A 21430-nucleotide genomic window follows, 5' to 3' on the forward strand; every position below is an offset into this window, starting at 1 on the left:
GGCAGAGAACCCGTGGCTTTTCATGGGGTTTGGGCTGGTTTCATTCCAGCTGGGAGCTGCTGAAGTGACAGACACATGTATGGCCGTGACTCCATCACTCTCAGAGAACCAGGCCTTCTCCTTGCCTGGCTTCTACAGCTTCTGCAGCAGCTGCTGAGCCTGCTCCTCTGCTCCTGGGATGATCCCAGCAACATACTGCCCTGACTTTAGCCAGTAACTAAACCTGGACTTAGTAAATGATACTTTAGCCACATGAAGTGCCAAGCTGTAACGGGCAGTCATAGCTGTTCCACAATACAGGCTAGGCCATGTCAGGCTTAAGTGCTGCAGAGCTGTGCTAAAATATTTAGAATAGCTCAGAGCAGCAGACCTTGACCATCAACAGGTATCAGCTATGACAAAGCAGAGAAAAGCTACCAGCTCCTAACCTTGCTGGTTCTTCCTGCAGTTTACTCTGAGCTCATTGACTGAAAAACAACAAAGTGAGTGGGGAGTTTTAACCCTTGCTCTCACTCACAGCACATTCTTGTGTGCACCTTCTCTGTGGTCCCCAAAGTCAGCAGGGTGGGCAGCACCTGCTTTTAAAGCTGTAACAATTGTCCTGTTTTCCGTCTTACAACCACATTCAAAAGATCACAAGTTTAGAAAATGATCCAAGTGAGTGTTAAAATGTTTTTTTTAATTCAACACACAGCAAGACAGCAAACCTTAGGAGCAATGCTGCACCAAGCAATCCAACGTTCACTACTGCAATGCCACCTGTCCCAGAAACTTTAAATAAAGTAATTGTAGCAACAGAACTGTTTAATACCTGTTTTACATGTTGCATGGCACACATGGGATTCCTTTCTTGCATACCCACATATTTTCTGATTACTGAACATTAATTAATGGGCACAATCAATGACTTGGGAAGATCCCAAGTTTGGTTTGTAGCATATGCAATGATCTGAGAGTCATGAAGAAAATGAAAAGCATGAAATCTTTTTGCCTCATTTTAGGGTACAGTCACCTTTAGGACTGTAAGAAATAAGGAGTTTTTTACTGTAAGCAATTTAGCATTACAGTCTGATTTTTTTTTAACCTAACTTTTTGAACACTTTAAAAGTAGATTCTGGTCAAATATCAGTTAGATTTAGTGGTAATGAATGCAGCTTATGTCTAGGAAGACAAGGCATAAAAAGCTTTGCCTTAATCTAATTTATTGTAAGACAGGGCTTCTTATAGTTCAATCAAAGCCAAATGCCATTCTGACTGAGTGGTGATAAACACGTAAGACTTTCAGGGAAAAGTGCAAAGCCAGACAGTGCAGCTGAACTTTACCTTTGATGGTAGAGAAAAGAAAAATAGGTTCTGAACGCTTACTTTGAAGAGCTCTAGCAAGAACCTGCCTGACAGTGCAATCAGGGTTGGAGGTGGGCTTTTTCTGATTCTCTGGCCACTGACAACTTATTTACTGAATACCTCCAGGTTGTGAGGCTGTAGTGTCAGCAGGAGCTAATGGTCCCATACCTCAAGCCAAATGCTACTCTAGGCGGTGATGAAAGAACTGTGTGGGACTGTTTCTGCTCTCCACTCCCTGCAGGACGATTATGGGTTGGTGAGACCTGTCAATACAGACAAAAAAGCTGCTTACAAAGAACATACACATATGAATGCAGTATAAATACTTTTTCCAAGAAAATCCAAATTATGCTGCATGGTGACAAGGAAAGGTGACTATACAACATACAAACATAATTAAGTGAAAAGTTAATTTAGCATTAGGTACATTACATTAGCTTCTCTTTGTTTCCCTGTATTTCCAGTCATCCTCCTAGAGCAATCCAAAATACAGATCAGCATCACTGAAGGTTTTGGAAAAGATAAGAAACACATTCATTCTCATTTAAAAACTCTGAATAGCTCTTATGAAAATTTTCTCCTATTTAAGCAAAGAAAATAACTGGAAAAATAAACTCTGTCCTGTGGTGAGATCAATACCAATAATCTCCTATGAAATAAAGGGATTTCATTTACTGCTCCTGTCTGTCACTTGGCACTCTTTGTAGAGAGACACCCTCGGAGAAGAGGGTTTGCTGAAGAGCACTCACAGTGGGGCCCCTCGAGGTTTAACAAGCAGGGAGCACAATGCAGCTTCTGATCAAAGTTGCTAACAAGATGTATCTCCTTACCCCACACAGTAAACCGTCTCAGCAGGTGTCCTCTTGGTGAATGTTTCCAAGGGAAGGGGGTAGTTTGGTCTTCTGAGACTTTCCAAAGAAGTCTCCTACATGAGCACAGGGCTTGGCATCATTCAAGTGATCACACGGCATAAAGCTTGACCTTCAATTATACCTAAATTATTTTACTATGATCTTATTTTGCTCCTGTGTGGAGGCCACAGCCAGTTTACATCTAAAATACCAGAAAAAAATTCTGAACACTTTTTTTTTTGTTGTATATTGAATGTTTCATCTAGTGCACAGTCAGCCTCCTGCTGCCAGGAACTGCAGATATGCTCATAGTTCTCTGCACTGCTATGACTTTTCCCTCCTGCCCTTTTCAAGTTTTATAATATCTGGAAGAGAGGGAACTGGCTGACCTCACTTGAAGAGAATTACTGCAAGTGCTTTGATTTTTGATACAAAGTCAATTTAAAACCTACTCCACAGTAGCAAAAAACTAATGCTTGTAATTGAGTGCAGACATTCTTTCAACTTTTACTCTTGGCTAGTAGGAAGAGAAATTTTTGATTTAATTGCGTATGTGGATCTCTGAACAAACTTAGGCCATTCCTGATATACAAAATGTACCTGCAAAACTTGGAAGAAATGTCTTCTCACTCTGCCAGCTTACCATGTTTTGTACATCCAAAGACCACATTTTGTTCTATCCCTCCAGAATACCACAGGCAGCTTGTTCTCTACTTTTTTCCAAATTTTTATCAACCCCTTTCCTTGTTTTACCTAAGAATGATTGAAACCCCAAAGATAAAATGCAAAGCAAGATCACTTTTGTAGTATTTGCCATTCACCAGACACTGTACAGTCTTCCAGTCGTTACCAGTAATCAGAGATCTCCAGTCATTGTGCTAGGGTTCAGAAACATTTTAAAAAACAGATATTATTCTATGTCTACCACTAGTAACTGACACTCGATATATTAGCTGCTTGTCATTGAACAGAAGAGTACTTGGATGGCCTCCTATGTTATAAGCAATTATCTTGCTTACTCCCAAACAGAGATCAGGCTGGAGCAGTAATTGCAGCATGCAGACTCCTCCCTTGCATTCTCCTGAGAGGGTCTCTGCACGATGGTTCTGCAGACTGGCACACCAAGGCAGCTACACAGCACTGAGGCTGAGCTTTAGTGTGTTTTGAGAGGCTTTGCAGCAGGTCTGAACAATACCAGTCAGGTGCTCTCTGTAGGGAGAACACTAGGAGCAGATTAGGAGCAAGCCCTGAGAAGGCAATCCTTGCCCTTGGAGGCTTTTCATCTCTGAAGCGCTGTCTAATGCAGAGTGAAATAATGCTGCTTGTTTGAAGCAAGGACCAGGAGTTTCCAGTTACAACTCCTTGGGCAGGGGGGAACTGTGGTTACAGAGAAGATTTGTCATCTGTAAACCTCAGATTATCAAGGATCTTGCCTGTTCAACCTTTTTGGGTCTTACAGCAGGCAGGTGTAAGTAAGTATAAGACAGTGGAGATCATACTGACATTCAGGAAGACTTTTACCATACATTATATAGAAGTGGAAGTACATAGTCATTATGCTAAGTCCTCCAATACCAAGACATATGGACTTCACCATGGCTCATCCCATTTGCATTATTTAATTCACTCTCCTCACACATCCCTAGGGTGTGGCTGATTTATTCTCCTAATTCAGCCTCCATTGGTAGAACAATCAGTCTGTCCTTTCTGCTTCATGCAAAGAACAACACCTCACAATGGCTCATAACTGTTCCAACATTCAACCTTTCACCTGCAAAGTTATCTTAGAAAAATGCTACGAAAAAGTGTATTTCCCATCTGCCTTGGAATCTAACCCATGCATGATTCAGAGCACAAAGGGCTTTGGAGATTCCCCTAATGACAGAACCACAGAATAACCTGAGTTGGAAGGGACCCACAAGGACCATCGAGTCCAACTCCTGGCCCTGCACAGAACATCCCCAAGAGTCACACCATGTACCTGACAGCACTGTCCAAATACTTCTTGAACTCTGCCAGGCTGGTGCTGTGACCACTTCCCTGGGGAGCCTGTTCAGTGCCCAAACACCCTCTGGGGGAAGAATCTTTTTCTAATATCCAACCTAAACCTCCTTTGACACACCTTCAGGCCATTCTCTCTGGTCCTGTCCCTGGTCACCACAGAGTAGAGACCAGTACCTGCCCCTCCTCTTCCCCTCACAAGGAAGATGTAGATTGCAATGAGGTCTCCCCTCAGTTCTCCTCTTCTCCAGGATGAACAGACCAAGTGACCTTGGCCACTTCTCTTCCCTTGTGACTACAAGATGTCTAAATAAATGCCTGTGTTTAGATGTTGTGAACACTCCTGAGCCTAGAGCAGCCACGTACTGAGCCCAACTGGTCCAGCAGTATGTATGCGTTCTTTAGAAGTGCTCAGTTACTTGCTGGTAAGTACACCCATATTCACAAAAGCCTTTCAGTGCTGTTCTGCTCAAGACTTTCAGAAAATAAGGACTTAATGCAACTCCTGGTGTTTGAACACCCCATTTCCCAGGAGAGAAAGCAGGAAGTGCTCAATGTCATTGAAATTCAATGTCCACAGGAATGAAAGGGGGAAACAGTATGTGTCAAAAAATAAACGTGAAAGGAGACTATATTGGAAATATGTCCAATATATGCAATTTTTCAAATCTGTACCTAACCTTTTCCTCTTCAGTGGTTTGTCCAGGCCAGAAAAGTATTCCAAAGTCATTTTAGAAAACTGCTTGCCCAAATATTAGGGTCAGACAAAAAGTAAAGGTTTGGACTTACTCTCTGAGGTTCCCTTGGGTGCTACAGATTTGTGTCTCATCTCAGAGACCATGTATGTCACAATTGTGGGAGCTTGTTATGCTGGCTCTGTCATATAGTCTGGTCTTAAATAAACCCCATCAGAGAAAGAGAAAGTCTGAATGTAGGTGAAGTACCTACACTCAGTGTACGGGTGGGAATTGGCAGACCCCTGATTTTGTAAAGCAATATCTAATTGAGTTTGAAACAGAAATAAAACTTTAATTTAATATACAGGTATTTAACATACATTTGCATTTGTACCATCACTTACTGGACATAATTTTTCACTGCAGACAAGCCTTTGTAATTCATAAATGATAACACTGATGACAAAGTAGTCAAATGTGTGCAAACCTGGAAGATTCTTTTCTTATTACTATTTTTTTTCTTTGTTAAACAGCCTTATAAATGTTGTTAGAGCTGTAACGGCAGTTCAAACAGTTCCCTGAGCAGTTTATAGCTCTGCATCACTGCTTCCCCAGGTTTCTGTACTGGGATTACTTTCAAATTGTACTTAAATCATTGCCATCTCCATCAAATTCTCAGAAAGTGATTTAGCATTTTTCAAATTCTATTGAGAACTCTCCACTCTACAGCCACAGATTGGTGTTGTTGCCTGAACAAGTAAACTCGACGCATACGTGTCTAATCCTGTCCTCTTAAGTGTCTGATTTACAATGTGACTAATTGCATTTTTAGATCCCCAACACTCCTGGCACCAGTTTCTGCTACTTCACAAAAGGAGCCAGTTTCATAATTACTCCGTATCAACCCCATTGTTGGGAAATCAAATTCTCAGGGAACTTTGTGGATAGCACACTCTGTCGAGGCACTCTTGTTGAAATTGCTGCCAGCATGATGTCTTTCACTGTTAGTTGTTCCTTGATGGAATTTAATAAATATTCATTGGCAGAGTGCAGTGTAATTGATTCAGTCACTTTCATTTTTATCAGCTCTGCAGGATGCCACAGCCTCTGCAGAAAATCTCCAAGATTTGCCAAAGGTTGACAGTAAGAAGCTTTGGAGATTCACTTGGTGAAGAGAAGGGAGGGAAATAGTATCTCTTATCGCCTTGTCTAATATTCACTGTCAGGAGAAAAAAAAGCTATATGGTTCTTTGGATGAGCAATGTGCCTCATATAACACACTTTAAAAATTCATAAATTCATAAAGTGTAATATTAAATGAGATGTTATGATATCAGAAAGGTTTATGATTAGAGAATATCAATTCATCACGAAAACGGAGCTTTCCAATAAATGAAGATACTTTACATTAATATTTATTTATATTAATAATAGAGAAGATTTCCCATTACTCACAAACAGGGATTTGCATTTACTTTCAGCAGTCTCCACACCAGACACTACAAGCTGAATCCCTTGCAACTCTTCATGAAGGTTTTTCACTCCCCCCACAGTACCATGCCTACACTGTGGTGTACTACACGTTTGGAATCATTGCAATTCTCTGTTTTAGCAAATGTCACATTTCTGCAGTCCTGTTGATGCCTTGGGATTTTAGCATCACTGTTCATAGAATTAGGCCTTGTATGCCAGCATTTTTGAAGAAAGGGTCAGAGTTGAATTTCCATCTAATACATCCTCATTACAAAGCTATCAAACTGCAATATGTATTAATAACAAAAATGCAATAGATACTGAACATGTTTTCTGTATAAAACAACATTTTACTGCTATTAGTAGGGGCTACATACTTGTAGCCTCCTAAAATGGGACTCTGCATTTTATTTTATTGTTTCTTTCAGCTGCCTTTCAAAAATGCTTCACCTTCAGAGTTCACTTAGGTAACAGCACCTAAATGCTGCTGAATCCAACTGGCCTGTTAGCATAACCATCACAAGGCTGATTTTCCATCTAGTTTTTTAAGAAATCTCTTAGTGGCACAAAAAAGAAGCACATAGTGCCAAGCTCTGCACCTACCAGAATGTTCTTTTGTAAGCATATAGTTTAAAAAATATATATACTATAGATACTATAGATTCAATTGTCTGCTTACAGATACTGATGCAAAAATAACCTAACTGCATTGATAAAGAGAGTTACAAAGGTGTTAAAAACAGCTATGCTGGCCAATTCAGGCACATGTTTAATTTGTTTCCTTTTGGTATCTGCAGTGTCGCATTTAATTCCATAATTACACACTGTGAAACAAAGCAAAAAGATCTAAAAAACCTTTTTTCTCCCCTTCTTTCCTTTTTTGATGTGCACTTACTGGAATGCCGGTGAAGGTAACTGGAGGTGACTGCCAAGAGATGCTAAAGCTACTGCCATTGGGAGTGAATTTTGCTGACCCTGGAATGTTCACCGGAGGAGTGGCCTGTGTGAAAAGAAAGTATTATTCCAGCGAGAAGAACCATTCCTCTTCCAAAGGATCTTTCATTCCTTGAAATGGTAAATATGTGAGAGATTTTCCAAGGTATAAAAAAACTCCATGGTGACAAGCATTTTACCCTTGTGAGAGGGATAATCATGGATAAGCTAGTAAGGAAGGGACAGAGCTATATATACACCACTGTTCCTCAACCTTGTTTAGAGAAAGATGATTGCTCTCAAAAGAATCCACAGAAACCTTTAAGAGCTAGATCTGTTAAAAAAACAGACAAAATCACATGTCACACACAAGTAACTTTTAAAGGAATGCCAGCAAGAAGCAAAAACTACTTCCCAGATGACCACCTGTTCCACAGCGATAAAACAAGGCCATACTTTAACTCACGGCAGTTGTTTTACACAATTTCAGTGTGGATAGCAAGGCTTCTTGGATGGAAGTGATGAACAGTAAGTGTTGGCCATTTCTCATTTATCAGAAAAATGTTTAGAGTCATCCCCATTAAAACAGTTTTTCCTATTAAGAACAAGGAGCTGTAAACCATCCTTTGGATTCAGAAAAACAGCTCTTGAAGTACTAAACTGAAGCAGATATTTGGGCTTATTGAACTCATGTTCTTCCCATCTGGGCTGTAATACCCAGTGCTGCCCTGGGGTACAAGGGCGATAACCTGAGCTTAGACTGTTGAGCATTTTTCATCTTGTGCCTTTCCTTTGGTTTTCTCACTGGGTTATGAATTTCCATGAATTCTTCCTTGCCTCTTTTTAAATCCCATTTAATTTTCAGAATCATGAAATTCATAGTTGCGTAGCTACCCTGCCTAGCAGAAGCGTGAGCAGCCGGCATGAACAAAGGCTCACTTTGACCCTTGAATCTCAAGCTGTCACCACAAAAAAGAACCCTCCTTGGTTTAAACTTACAAAGAATTTGCTAAAATGAGTTTTCACTTCTGCCTTTCAGTTGACAGTACGTGACAATAACACGATACACTCATTTAAACAGTGTTTGTGTTTGGGGCTGCTGAGATTGTCTCACTGGTTCAGGAAGAGAGTCCTTCCTTGAGCCACCAAGCAGAGAGGAATGATGACAAACTACAACCTGATAGTCCCCATTACAGATAATCTTACAAGTAAACAAGGGCTGAAGCAATCCCCTACAGCCTTTCCAGGAAAAGGAAGGTGAGACCACCAGATGCCTCTGTGTATGACAGCGATGCTCTGTGGGCTGCCAAGCTGCTGACAGCTCCAAGAAAATCCACACAGACATGCAAAGCAAACATCCACTGAGCTCCACAAAATATAAAAACCTCTGGAAGGTGTCAAGAACGATTTGGCAACTTCAGATGGTACCAGTAGTTGTTCAAATGTGAAGGAGTGAATGACCACAGAGCTCCAGACAGAAAGAACTGGAGAGACCTGGATGAGCAGGGAGGCAGCACTGCCTCTGCTTAGCATCCCAGAGGGATGGCAGCTCAAACCCAGGGTCAGCTCAGCAACTTCCTCAGGTATTTGAGTAAGACCTGGAAGGGAAATCCCAGGTGCTGAAAGAGCCTGCCTGTAGCTCCTCTGTAGTTAAATGTAACAGGTACAGGCAATAGTTTTGTAAAGAAACATGAAGTTTAAAACTGATGCAATTGGCAGTTGCATAAAATACCATAGTGCTCAAATCCTTTTTCTCAGTGCCTAAATATCTACCTCAGACATGATCAGACTTAGATACTCAATCACCTTGTTCACTTATTTCCCAGATGTGCATCTTTGCTTATCAAGCACAGTCCGCTTTTTCAGGCTAACATTTTAGTCAATCTCTTCCATAAGGTAAGCAACTACAACATTACAACCAACTGAAGAATTTCTATACCCAAACTTTAATTTGCTTAGAGACCTCCATCTAATTGCCAATCAAGATATGTTAATGAATAATTTGCATTTATTTGTGCTAACATCACCCTTATATCTGAAATAGCCCATGCTCATCCTCTGTCTCTCTCATGCCTGTCCTTTCACTTTCTCCCCAGGCAGCAATTCCATCCTCTTCTTGTCCCTTGCTTTGCCTGAGGTATCAGTCCTAGGGCTGGAGAGGCCACCCATGTCCACTAAGCCCTCTTTCTTCTTCTTCTGGTTGGAGCCCATTACATCAAATTTGGCTGACCAGAATTCTAACTCAGGATTTCAGGTGAAGTTATATGGGGTCTTGTATAATGGCATTAAAAACCCCTCCCTCTCCCAGGTATCTCTTATCCAAGAGAGCTGACAACTATTTTTCCCCCTTCACAGCTCTGTTGTTGTTGGCTCACGGTCATTCTGTGCTTGATTAATGAACATAGGCTTCCTTCTTACATAATTTTCTAACTACCCTAGTTTATAGCAGAAAAATCTCATTAGTTCCATAGATGCAGGACTTTGCACGTTCTGACATTAAACTGCATCCAAAACCTATTATTCTTAAGATCACCCAGTCACGCAAGCCTGATCTGTAACTCCCTTACTGGTGATGTCTCCCAAATTTGTTATCAGTGAAGTTTATAATAGTATTTGTGTATTACCAAAATGATTTAATGAAAGTGAGATCAGGGCCAAGAACAGCTTTTCATTTAACTCCACTGATGACATTCAAAGGGCCTTTCAAAATAACTCATTGCTGTTCTCTGTGACTTTCCAGCTCCTTCTCCTAAGCTAAATTTAATCTCTTGCTTAACAAATACTGCCTATATGTTTTAAGATCCAATGATCTCCTTGAATCGAGGGATTTGTTCTTTTCCTTCCTCTATTGTTCTAGCATCATCTTCCTCCGGGGCTCCCCCAGAACAGTTTGTCTCAACTGCTGTACTTTCCAGAATTTCTTCAATTATTTTTCTAAATAATTTCTCACCCATAGGACAGGGTCAGGGAAGAGCATCAGGACTTTCCTCAGTTTCCTCATATCTTTCTCACTACAAGTAGTCTATTTGATGTTTGCCAGTGATAAAGGAAATGGCAATTAACAGATTTCTTTAGGATTCTTGCGACCAAACTTTGGGTTCTGTATTTTTTCCTCTTTTTTTAACAGGAATCCTGTGATGAACAATATTCAGCCTCCCTTATGCAAGTTCCTCGAGCTCCTCCCAGTGAAGTAATCTCCACCTTCTCCTCTGGCTGGTGAGATCTGAATCTCCACTCTGCCTCCTGGCCCTTCTTTCAGGGCAGAAGGGATCTTGGCAGAGGATGCCACTGACCTTCTCTACGGAAGCTGCTTCCTTTGCCAGGACAGCCTGAATGCTTGAGCAGGGACCCTGCCTCCTGCTTCCAATTAGCAAGCTGTGAACAGTATGGACTGTGTCACCCCTCACTGATGAAATTAAGCATTGAAACCAGAGCAACCTGAAAAGCCCACGGGGCTCAGGCACTTGTAGTCTTGTGTCATGGAATACATCAATTCAAATCCAATTCAAGGACTTTAAACACTTGAATTAGCCAAGTGCTTTACTCAGAGGCTGCTTGTAAAAAAGGGTTGAGTGGGTCTCCAAACAGCAGGGCAGACTGTCATGACTGCAAATCCCAAATGAAGCAAAGCTTGTCATCATCTAAACTTGTTGCCTCACTCTCTGAGGCAGGGCTTAAGCTACACTGAGAAGCAAGTCTTTCTCCTAGCTGGTTCCATCAGTTCCCAGGCTGGCATGCTACCTGATGCAGCTTTCACCTGCGATGCCAAGCTTCCACCCATGCTTTTCAAGAAGCACACAAGTCTAAAACAAGCCTGTGAATTCTACAGGTCCCTCTGACCTTTTAGTAGGTGTGCTCCAAACACATGACAGACCTTTTATCTGCACTATGCTATATATGATAATTATTGAATCTGATAAATTTAACAGAGTTCAGTTCTCCAGTGCATACGCAGGTCATGAACTACACTACTTCAAAGCCTCTATTCCTCTTTTATCTTATGGTATTCAGACCAAAACATGTCAAGTTTTAGTGCAGTTGTATAATTAATGCTTTCTGTCAAAACTTAGCTGGAATGTTCTAGGACAGCAGTTTTTGCCATGTGAAAAGCATCACCTCCAAAAATAGGAAGGTACCATATTTGCTTTTTCATTCTTCCTGCTCTACTTTACAACTGCAAACTGACATCTCACACTGTACAAAAACAGGAAATGAATTGTTCCTGGCATCCTTGAGATCAGTCTTACACTTGTTGACACTTCAAGCAGAGCTTGTACTTATTCAATAAAAACAAAGCTGAAATGAAGACTCTGGGAGGGATTCAGCTGACTGGATGGGAATTTTTACAATGCTGGAAACCCCATCTTAGCACATCACCTAGGGTTCTCCTAATGGTCAGTGAAAATTGAACTGATGTAGGCAGTGGGATACACAAATCAATTCTTCTCAACCTGAGGTATGTACCTGTGTGTGGCTGGATAAACAGCAGCCCAAAATCCACCGGCTGTGGTGGGCATGTAAACAAACCATGAGCTCAGAAGAATACATCTCAGTTTAAATAAAAACAATGCCTTTGACTGCTCTGAAAATCTTTCAGCCCCTTAAAACCCAAACACTGTGATGTGACATTTCCCTACACATTAGTGACATAAGTGTAATCACTGGAGCTCATACCACTGATGTTACCTGGTAAGCATGGTCCGTGTGTACGAGGTAGAGGTTGGTAGGAGCTGAGCGGCTCAGAGGTGTCATCACTTTAGTCTCGCTTTTGGCACAGGAAGTTTCAGGACGGATTGCGTCTTGGGTGGAAAAGGAAGGAGGAGATGCTAAAGATGGAGATACTGGGGAAAGACTGCTTAAGCCATCAGCTACTGAGTCCGTGTTGAGCCTGATTTCTGTATAGTAAAAATCCTCCTCTCCATCACTGTAGTCAGACTCTCCTACACGTCTGTATCAAAAAAAAGAAGAACTGATTGAAAGCAAGAACCCTGAGGTAAATTTTAAGTTCTAGATGCATGAATGAATATATTCATATTGTCAATAAATTAATATTTGCAGTTTCAACCCTTCCTACTTCATCTGCATTCTGACTGTAAGTAACGGGAGGAGGAAAATCATCTAATCTGAAGGCAAAAGGAGTAGGAATTATTTTTTCCCCTCTCTATGTTATTCTTGACCAATTCTTTCACCTTGGAGTAGATGTTTGACTCTCTGAGATCAAGTATCAGCTTCTCATTTGTAACTATTGTAAAGTTAACAAGAATCTCAACATACTGTCTTTGAAAGTGACAGCCAAGATAACAGACACAGGCAAGATACACTTCACTCATGTTACAGCAAACAATATGCAATCTTATCAGAAGTTACTTAATTATACCAAATATACTTACAGCTGCTGTTCACTGTAACTTTCTGTAACAAAACGGAAGAATTTGCTAGAAAACAGTCTCACCATGCAACTCACTCAGACACAGGGAAAGCACTCATATGGGCTGGCTTGCCAAGCTAGGACTTTCTGGTCCTGCTCTCCAGAGGCAGACTTATTGAAGGAGGGCATGTAGGAGGTTTAATTGCCTTAAAGTTTGATCTGATGTGCATTTGAGCTTAAGTGCTAACAGTGAAGCAACCCAGTCAAAGCAGTAGCTCCCAGTGGACTACACGCTATCTTGAAGTCCAAACCAGAACTTGTTGAGAGAACGTAGGTCCAGCAGGTTTGAAAGGTTCTACCAGAGGTACCATCCATCAGAATGCAGCCAGTCATTCACTTAAACTACTCTTTCCAGAAAAGCTTCTAGCTCCAGCAAATTCCAGAAAGGTTTTGCTGTTTATTTCTGCCTCTCCCATACCACATATCCCCATAATATAAAGCACAAATCAACATTCCTAACTGCATTTTGAGAGAGATTTTCTGTTTCCCACAGCCTTACTCTTAAGCCCAATGGTAATTGTTGATCTCTTCAAGACCATCCTGAGCTCCTGATCTTTCTTGTAATGGCTTTAATTTTTAAGCTGTGGGTCACACAGACCTACAGAACAGAGATGTATTTTCACCTAACAGATGAAGACCGTGAGTCCCAACTGTAATTATAAATGAGACAGGTACATCACTCAGTGAATTACCTGGGAGAGTTCAGTTGCAAACTACAGCTCTGAGACAAACTTGTCTCCTAAAAGATCAATTTGCTTTTGCTTCTTGTCCACGTAACATACATGTGTGTCCTGGTTTTGTCTGGGCTGGAGTAAATTTTCTTCCAAGTAGCTGGCCCAGAGATGTCTTTTGGATTTAGGATGAGAAGAGTGTTGATAACACACTGATGTTTTAGTTGATGCTGAGCAGTGCTTACTCTACATCAAGAACTTTTCTGTTTCCTATGCTCTGCCAGTGAGCAGGGGCACCAGAGGCTGGGAGGAAGCACGGCCAGGACAAAGGGATATTCCATACCATAGGATGTCATGTTCAGTAAATACACTGCAGGGAGCTAGCTGGGAGGTGCTGATCACTACTTCGGACAGGCTGGGCATTGGTCAGCAGGTGGTGAGAAACTGTAATGTGCATGTTTCTCTCCAGTTTTGTTTCTCTCTCTCTCCCTTTCCTTAAAAGTATTAGAGTTAGTATTACTGTTATCATCGTCATCAGTGTTTTATTTTGTTTAAGCCATTAAACTGTTCTTGCCTCAGCCCATGAGGTCTAACTCTTTATTCCTTTGATTCTTCCAGGGCAGGAAGGGGATAGTGAGTGAACAGCTTTGTGGTACTTTAAACCATGCCAACATGCAGCTCAGTTTCCTTTTATTTTTAGGTTTCTTACGTGGTTTGTGGTTTTGGTGGGGTTTTTGGCATTAATATTTTTTTTGGCATAAATTCAACTCAGAACTGGCACAAGCACCTGACCTGATGTGAAACAAAGCTGAAAAGTATTCATGCAAGACCCTGAACCTGTCTACCACAGAGTGTCATCCCAGACATGATGTGCAGACAGCACATATGATGTAATGGCACTGAGCTGCGCAGCTGAGAGGGAAGTGCAGTGTAACCTCGAGCTCCATGTGACCTTCTAGCAAAGCTGACAGAATTTCAGGAAAGAAAGTGCCTCGCTGTTGGAATAAGTGCACATTCACTTTGATGCACTATTCTGCAATTTCCTCAGAAACATAGGGATATGAGACAAAGAAGCCAAGGTCAATCCAGTTCATGTCTCCAGCCAAGGGCAATTGCTCCTCTTCTATACCAAATCCTTTAGACTCCCAAAAAGACTGCTCTCTTACCCAAGGTGAATGGTCCGTATGTGTTTCTGAATCCCTGCAGCTGTGCTCAGTACCTTCCCACAGTTCTTCCACAGGCATTTGAACATCACCTTCATGGAGTTCTGAAAATTATGAGTAAAACAACATTAGTTGTATGGAAGTTGTAGGGATATTAGGAAAAATTTCTTCCCTGAAAGGGCTGTCAAGCATTGGAACAGGTTGCCCAGAGAAATGGCTGAGTCACCAATCCTGGAGGTACTTAAAGGACTTGTAGATGTTGCCTAGTTGAAATAGGAGTTGTAGATGTTGGTTTAATGCTGGACTTGGCAGTGCTGGGTTAAGTGCTGAAAACTTCTGTGATTCTGTAATTCTGTGAAGGTAGAAAAAACCCCAAACTACCCAAACCAGATAAACAGTTACAAAACCCTGTGAAGACTCAAGAGCCTTTGACTCAAATTCATAATGAACTAATAGTCTCTTGTCAAATATATCACCCTACTGAATTCAAGAGAATCCAGTGAAAAGCTGCAGGAGCAGCTTGTGACAAAACTTAACCACTCTCTGTTCATTGGCAACACTTTTCCATGTTTAAGTTTCAGTTCCTCCACTAAGGGAGGTAGATGATATAAAAACTTCCTATACTTCTTTCAAAAAAACCCTGATGAGGACTTCTTACTTCATCCAAGGACCTTCTTAAATTAAGGTCTTTCCAAAGCAAGCTCTTGTGAATGTTTCTGCTCATGATATTTGCAGCACAAAAAAATATTGTGCCAGAAAAACACAGCTTCTGTAATGTCCATTTTCACCATGAGCGGGTGCAATCTACTTTTGTTTCACTCAGAAGCTGCTGTGGACCTTACCCAGACTAGAGAGTGAGAAGTTCAATATTTTAAAGTTTGTGTTCAATATTTTAAAAATACAGGTATAATCTCATTTAAACATTTTTTTAATATTCTTTAATATAACTTCATTGATCCCCACTGAGTTATCATTGATTTAGAGCACACCCAACAAGGCTATTACAAGGCCAATCTTCAACATTTTGAAGACTCTGGAGAAAAGTAGTCTTAAAACAACATAGATGTTACAATCTCTAGAGGTATTTAAAAGCTAATTTTACCCCAAAATGAAACTGATTTTGTACAGTTAAAAAAAAAAATAATTCTAAATAGCTTGCAATTCTTAGAAATAATTTTCTCTATTATTACAGAACACGTTATTAACAGGAGGAAGAGCATCAAAATACTGCATCATTATTCTATAATTTCTGTTACATGTGAGATTAAATTAATATATTTATATAAAACTCAATTAAAAAAAAGGGGGGGAGAACAAGCACATCCTTAGGGTTAAGTACATTTCACTGTGCCTTGAACAAAAACTGACTTGGTGCTTTCTTCAATTTGGACCCTTTGGAACTGCATGCCAGTAGATGGTTTCAGCATTTGCTAGAAAGATGATGATTAGTATATAACTTCTCAGTTATATTAATCTCAGTGGATGGGCTTTTTAAAATACAAGTCGATTGTAGTAGCATGTTCTCATAGTTCTCTGCAGTCTAACATCTCCTGTTTTAAAGAATGAATGCTCAGGGCTTTGAGATTTGAGGTACCTGATCATACTGGTTGTATGAAAAACTTCTGCTTTGGAATAAATTGCACATAAATTGCCCATTTTTTAAAATTTGATAATACAACTATCAGTCAAACAGATACAGAACTCTTTCTTTTCTCAAATTAAATATAATCTATCTAGCAATTCTGACTCATACTTTTCTTACTTCCATAATATAATACTAAATACTATTATCAGCTCAAAACCACACAACCAACCACCAACTATGTCAACAAGATGAAGGCCATGTTTATAACTGACATCCTAGGAATTCCAATATGACATCATAAACACCATATGCATCTTTCTGAACACAGAATGGTTTAACATCCATCCCCAGTTTGATGATAAAATCAGTCTCCTTAGCTCCACTGTGGTTTTGGATTTATTGTCACTGGTAGGAGTTTGCAAAAACCCACGCACTTTTAACATAATCAAGTGAAAGCTCACTCAGCAGAAATAAAGAATATGCTTACATTTCTTCCATTTCCTTTCCAAAAACTACTATTCAGGTTTAATGTTTTATTTAAGAAAATAATGGAACATAAATGGTTTGGTGAGGAATAACTACCTTAGAGGAAACTTTTAAGCAAATAGTAAGATTACGAATTACTCTATTTCCAGGTTTACTCCTTCTGACTTTTGCAGCCCTGAAGAAGAAATAACCTGAACATTTCTGTTTCAGCTTCTAAAGGTGCTAACCTGTACTCAGATCAAATACCATGCTGGAACCAGAATAAAGAAAAAATCCTGCAGGAAAGCAAGTTCATTTATAAAACCAAATTTGGCATGGAATGTTACTGTTTATCTAAATAAAATATTTGCCATACAAAGCAAAATCCTTGTGAACCAGAACAGATAGTGAAATAGACCTATGGTGGGTACACAAATAGAAATATTTGAAAGCAACTTAGAAAACAATAATGATGGCAGCTGCAAACCCATCTGTCTCATCACAGCTGAGCAGTAAGAGTGGTGCTAATAAGATGAAGGTTAACTGAGAAGTAAAAGGCAAACCAGGACACTTTTGCACTTCTACTCCTCCAGCCCCACATGCCCCCAAATTGTCTCTCTGTTTAGTGCAATGCTCAGCTCCAACTTTTAATTTATTATAACAAAGGTGTCCTCCAAAATACTTTTTTCCTCTTAGCAAGATGCACAAACATTTTCACCCCTTTCCCATGAATAAGGGAACAATTGCATGGGTCAGCAAACAAACAGCTTCTGGAGCAATAGGATAAATCTGAACAGGTTTAAACAATCATTAAAACTTCTTCCTGCTGGTGATGAAGCAATTAACTGTCTCACTAAGGGAATAAATTCTCTGTTTTTTCTCCTTACAAAAAGCCCTTTTACATCTTGCTATGTAAAATCTGTCCTGTTGTGTTGAGAGGGAAGAAAACTTGGACTAGTGCCATCTCTTTGTTTTCTTTTTCTTCCAGAGAAGCTTGCTGGCTAGCAATGGTGCTTTTTTGGGTTAGTTTTGGACCTTTTTTTTAATGTCATGTTTTATTTAGCCTGGTTTTGCACTCCAACTGAGGATAAATTTGGCTAATGCGAATACTGTATTGAAAGCCATCGGGTTTGAGCTCTCTCTCTCCATTTTCACTCCATATGTTTGTGCAGAGAAACCTTCACAGTATTAAGGTATCTGACATGCTGTCAGACAAACAGCACTTTCAGGGAACAAGGAGTATTAAGGCCATAGTCAGTTTTTGTGATGACACGTAAAGGCTGCCTGTTGCTGCCTGTTGCACAGAGAATTTGTCAAAGTAGGACAGAAAACCCTTGAATGGCCAGAGGCAACACCTTCTGGAAATCCCTCTAGTGTTTTCTGAGCAGGAGGCTCTGTAGCACCTCACCATCTGCCAGGAAATATGTGGTGCTGATAGCAGCATGTATGTGCAGGAGGTGACCACGTTGAATGAGACACAGTGACTACGTGAAGTCCCTATGTTAAATGCATGCCAAGGGAGGATACAAAGAAGAGGTATTTGGGTGACCTGTTCCTTTCTCACAACAAAATAAGCCTACCAACATTCTATCTATCCATGGATGTGAAATTTAACATAAGGCTAACCTTTCTCTTCCTAGGAATGGGTTCATCGAAGAGAAGGTTGCTTGTTTCACCTTCATCAATACCATCATCTGGCTGGGAAGGTGTCCGAAAAGCTTTGAAGCTATCAGCTGACAGAGGTGGAGATGGGGTGGATGGGTTGGACTGGTCACTGGGAGCGTTCCAGCTCCAGTATCCACTGCTGCTGGTACTAGAAGGCACAAATCCTCCTTCTTTCCAAGATCCATTCAGGGATTCTGTCAAGAACAACAAAAGCTATTATTACAAGACTATCATCATGAGAGAGCTAAGGAGCTCTTTTTCCTAAGGTGTAGATGCCATGTTGGTAATTAAATGCAAATTCAGTAAAGGAATGTGAAAGCACTGGATGTAGAGGACAACCATATTTAACCCACTGCACACAAATTACATATTCCACACTTGATTTTTATTTTATTTAAAACAAAACAAACAAAAGCCAGCAAAGTATTTTTCTAAAAAGAAATGTTGTATATGAAAAGATAACCTGTTCTGAAGCATAAACAGCGATAAACTGTCATATATTGCACGCATGATTTACAGAAAATATTTAAATTGACCTTTAAATTGACCTCTATGATTCTAAATACATCCTCAACTTTCAACAGAAACACACAACTGTGGTGCGGCACCAAAGCAAGCTCCAAGCCACTGAACTGCCAACAGGAGATCCCCTGGGAAGGGGACACACACTCTGAGCCCCAAAACACTAAGCGGATCCACAAAAACATGACCATCTTCCCAGCACTAAAACACCAAAGAAAACCATAGTTACACTCTGTGTTCTTACAATCTCTCAATACACCTGCCTCTGACTAATCTGAATCTCTACATGAGGTGGTATGTATCCCTTGGGATACACAGGTGTGCAGACATCTGGTTTCAGAAGTGTAACACACAGACACTGGATCACCTCCACACCCACTCGCCAGAGGAACTGCCTCCTCAGTGCTGCAGCTCCCCACCCACTACACGCTAAGACACTTGCACTAACAGCTTACACTCTGCAGCACCATGGCTGGGAGTAACAGCTCTGCCTGTGCAGTCTGAGGCACAGCTTGAGCCACGCTTCACATGCAGAGGTCCTCAGGCTTTAGACGCCGGCATGTCACTCTCGCTGTCCCTAAAGGGCTGCTGGCAGCAGAGGAGTATGCAGCTCATCAGCTCAGAGGAGGCATGGCCCAAGCACATCCAGGGTGCAGCCACAGGTGGCTCTGCCAGAGCCTTCAGGTTCTCACAGCCCTTGGGCAAATGTGCAGGGACTGTTTAGGTGCAGCTTCTCCCTAACTCGGGCATTGGAAGCTTTTCCCAATGACACTGTAGGTGCCTGAGTATTGTGTAACACCTGACTTTGGAACTGGCAAGCAAACAACATCTTATCTCTTCATGAAACAGTATTTAAGTGTGAGACAAGTCCTTTCAAGCCAGTGCCTGTCTTTAAAAGATCTGCTGAAGTCACTACTTTATTCCTTCTCAATTTCTTACAGATAAATTTAACTAATGATATTGGCAAGAAAGTGAGCTATCAAAAGCTTACCACCAAACCAGTGAATTTTTGGGTTTTTTTCTCCTAATTCAGTCGGTTTTGGACAAAATCCTTAATGACTAACATCAGCTGCTCAAAAAAACAGAACGCAGTGCCTCCTTGAGTAGGCAGCTGCTACAGTAGTACTATTTACTGATCAGGACCACACAGCATAAATGGAATTGATCCTCTCCCTCCACCCTGCCCAATTCTTCTTTGGAAAAAGATAAACATGCACATTCTGGCAGCTCCAAAGTTAACACATGAAAATGTCATGTTTTGTTTCATGATTACAACCTTCATGTGACTGTAATGAAGGTGGGTTTTGTTTCTTTTATATATTTGGTACTTCAGTCTTGTGCCAAAGCCAAAAATTACATCTGGTATCAACTTGTGACCTTAGCATAGCTTAAAATTTCCATGTCTTCTGAAAAACAAAGGAACATTCTTTCAACTACTACCTTCTGAAACAGTTATGGTGCTATTTGTATTCTCAGTGTGTACAGCTTCTCCTCACCTGGCTGAGAAAGAGATGTAAATCAAGAGCATTTTTTAAGTAGCATGGAAAAGACTGAATGAGGTTAACAAAAGGAAAAAAACCAAAGACTGGTTCTCATTCATACTAACAAATTTGTTAATATAAAGAAGTTTAATATATAAATAAATGCAACTTACTCTTATTTTGGGGCTCTTTTCACACTGCTGGAGTTGCGTGAAAGAGAACCAGACCAAATATTATTCAACTGCAGAGAAACAAGGGCCAAACTCTGATCCAGTTTTCATGGGAGATCACTCCCAGGAATTCCAGCATGGATCTGACTTTAATATTAACGCTAATGTTATTTTTTTTTTTTACTTCTAGGCAAAATTCCATTTGTTTTAACAAATGGTCCTTTAATTATACTGCTACTTATTGCCCTTTTTTGGAAAAGCATGTAGAAAAAAACTAATCACTAAAACATTTGTTGCTTGTATTACTAGGATCAGAGCCTAGCCTTGCAACACCAAATAAGCTTTAAATTATCCAGTCTTTACACTTCTATTCAAGTTTTTAGTAAGCCTTGACTAAGGCAAAACTGAGCTATTCAGGGAGAAGGTGTCCAAAACCAGCTTCAAAATCTTGTCTGTGATTATTGAAAACACGCGAATTACATTTTCAGGCTAGTCTTCCCAGATTGTGGGAAACAAGCAGACAAGCCAGATGAAGAAATATCAAAGAGCACTCAGACTATGTTGAGAAATATCAAAGGCAGTTAAACAGCCACCATTAGCAATTCAAAAGGGCTTGTTTGGAAGATCTTTCCAATCGACAGCTGCAGCAAGTGCACTGCTGCTCCTGACAAGTGTCACCTGCTCAGACTGTCTAAGGTGGCAGATACTGCTTCACCCACAGCAGAGCAGCTCCCCAGGACAGGGATGCAGCGGGGATATGTGTATGTCTTGGCCACACCAAATCCCTGCCTGCCATATCAAGCACAGATCCATCCTCAGCTGTGGTTCTGTCTGTGAGCTGAGCAGCTGGAGAGCAGGTGTGCTTTTACCCTTCTGCTGGCCTTTCCCAGGGGCTGGCAACATCTGGTCCTGAGGCATGGCAGTCACCAGGGATGTCACTGCCTGAGGTTTCCCAGGGCTCCTCAGAGCAGTGGCACTCCAATAAACACTTCTGGCTTTCA

General features: G+C 40.7%; 1 protein-coding gene across 2 annotated transcripts in view; it reads right to left on the bottom strand.

The window, feature by feature from the left end:
* The window catches only part of ZNF704 (zinc finger protein 704), a 102034-nt gene that overhangs the window by 16392 nt on the left and 64212 nt on the right, over positions 1–21430 (bottom strand). Inside the window, exons 4-8 of one of the 2 annotated variants that reach the window (XM_038127725.1) lie at positions 18218–18450; positions 14545–14645; positions 11966–12227; positions 7242–7346; positions 1513–1607 (exon numbers count right to left, since the gene is read on the bottom strand). In XM_038127725.1, the coding sequence (XP_037983653.1) occupies positions 1513–1607; positions 7242–7346; positions 11966–12227; positions 14545–14645; positions 18218–18450 (796 nt within the window). The remainder of the gene's footprint in view (positions 1–1512; positions 1608–7241; positions 7347–11965; positions 12228–14544; positions 14646–18217; positions 18451–21430) is intronic. The other variant, XM_038127726.1, reaches the window with a different exon arrangement.

Source organism: Motacilla alba, chromosome 2 (genome assembly GCF_015832195.1).
Source record: "Motacilla alba alba isolate MOTALB_02 chromosome 2, Motacilla_alba_V1.0_pri, whole genome shotgun sequence".
In the NCBI taxonomy this organism is placed as follows: domain Eukaryota; kingdom Metazoa; phylum Chordata; class Aves; order Passeriformes; family Motacillidae; genus Motacilla; species Motacilla alba.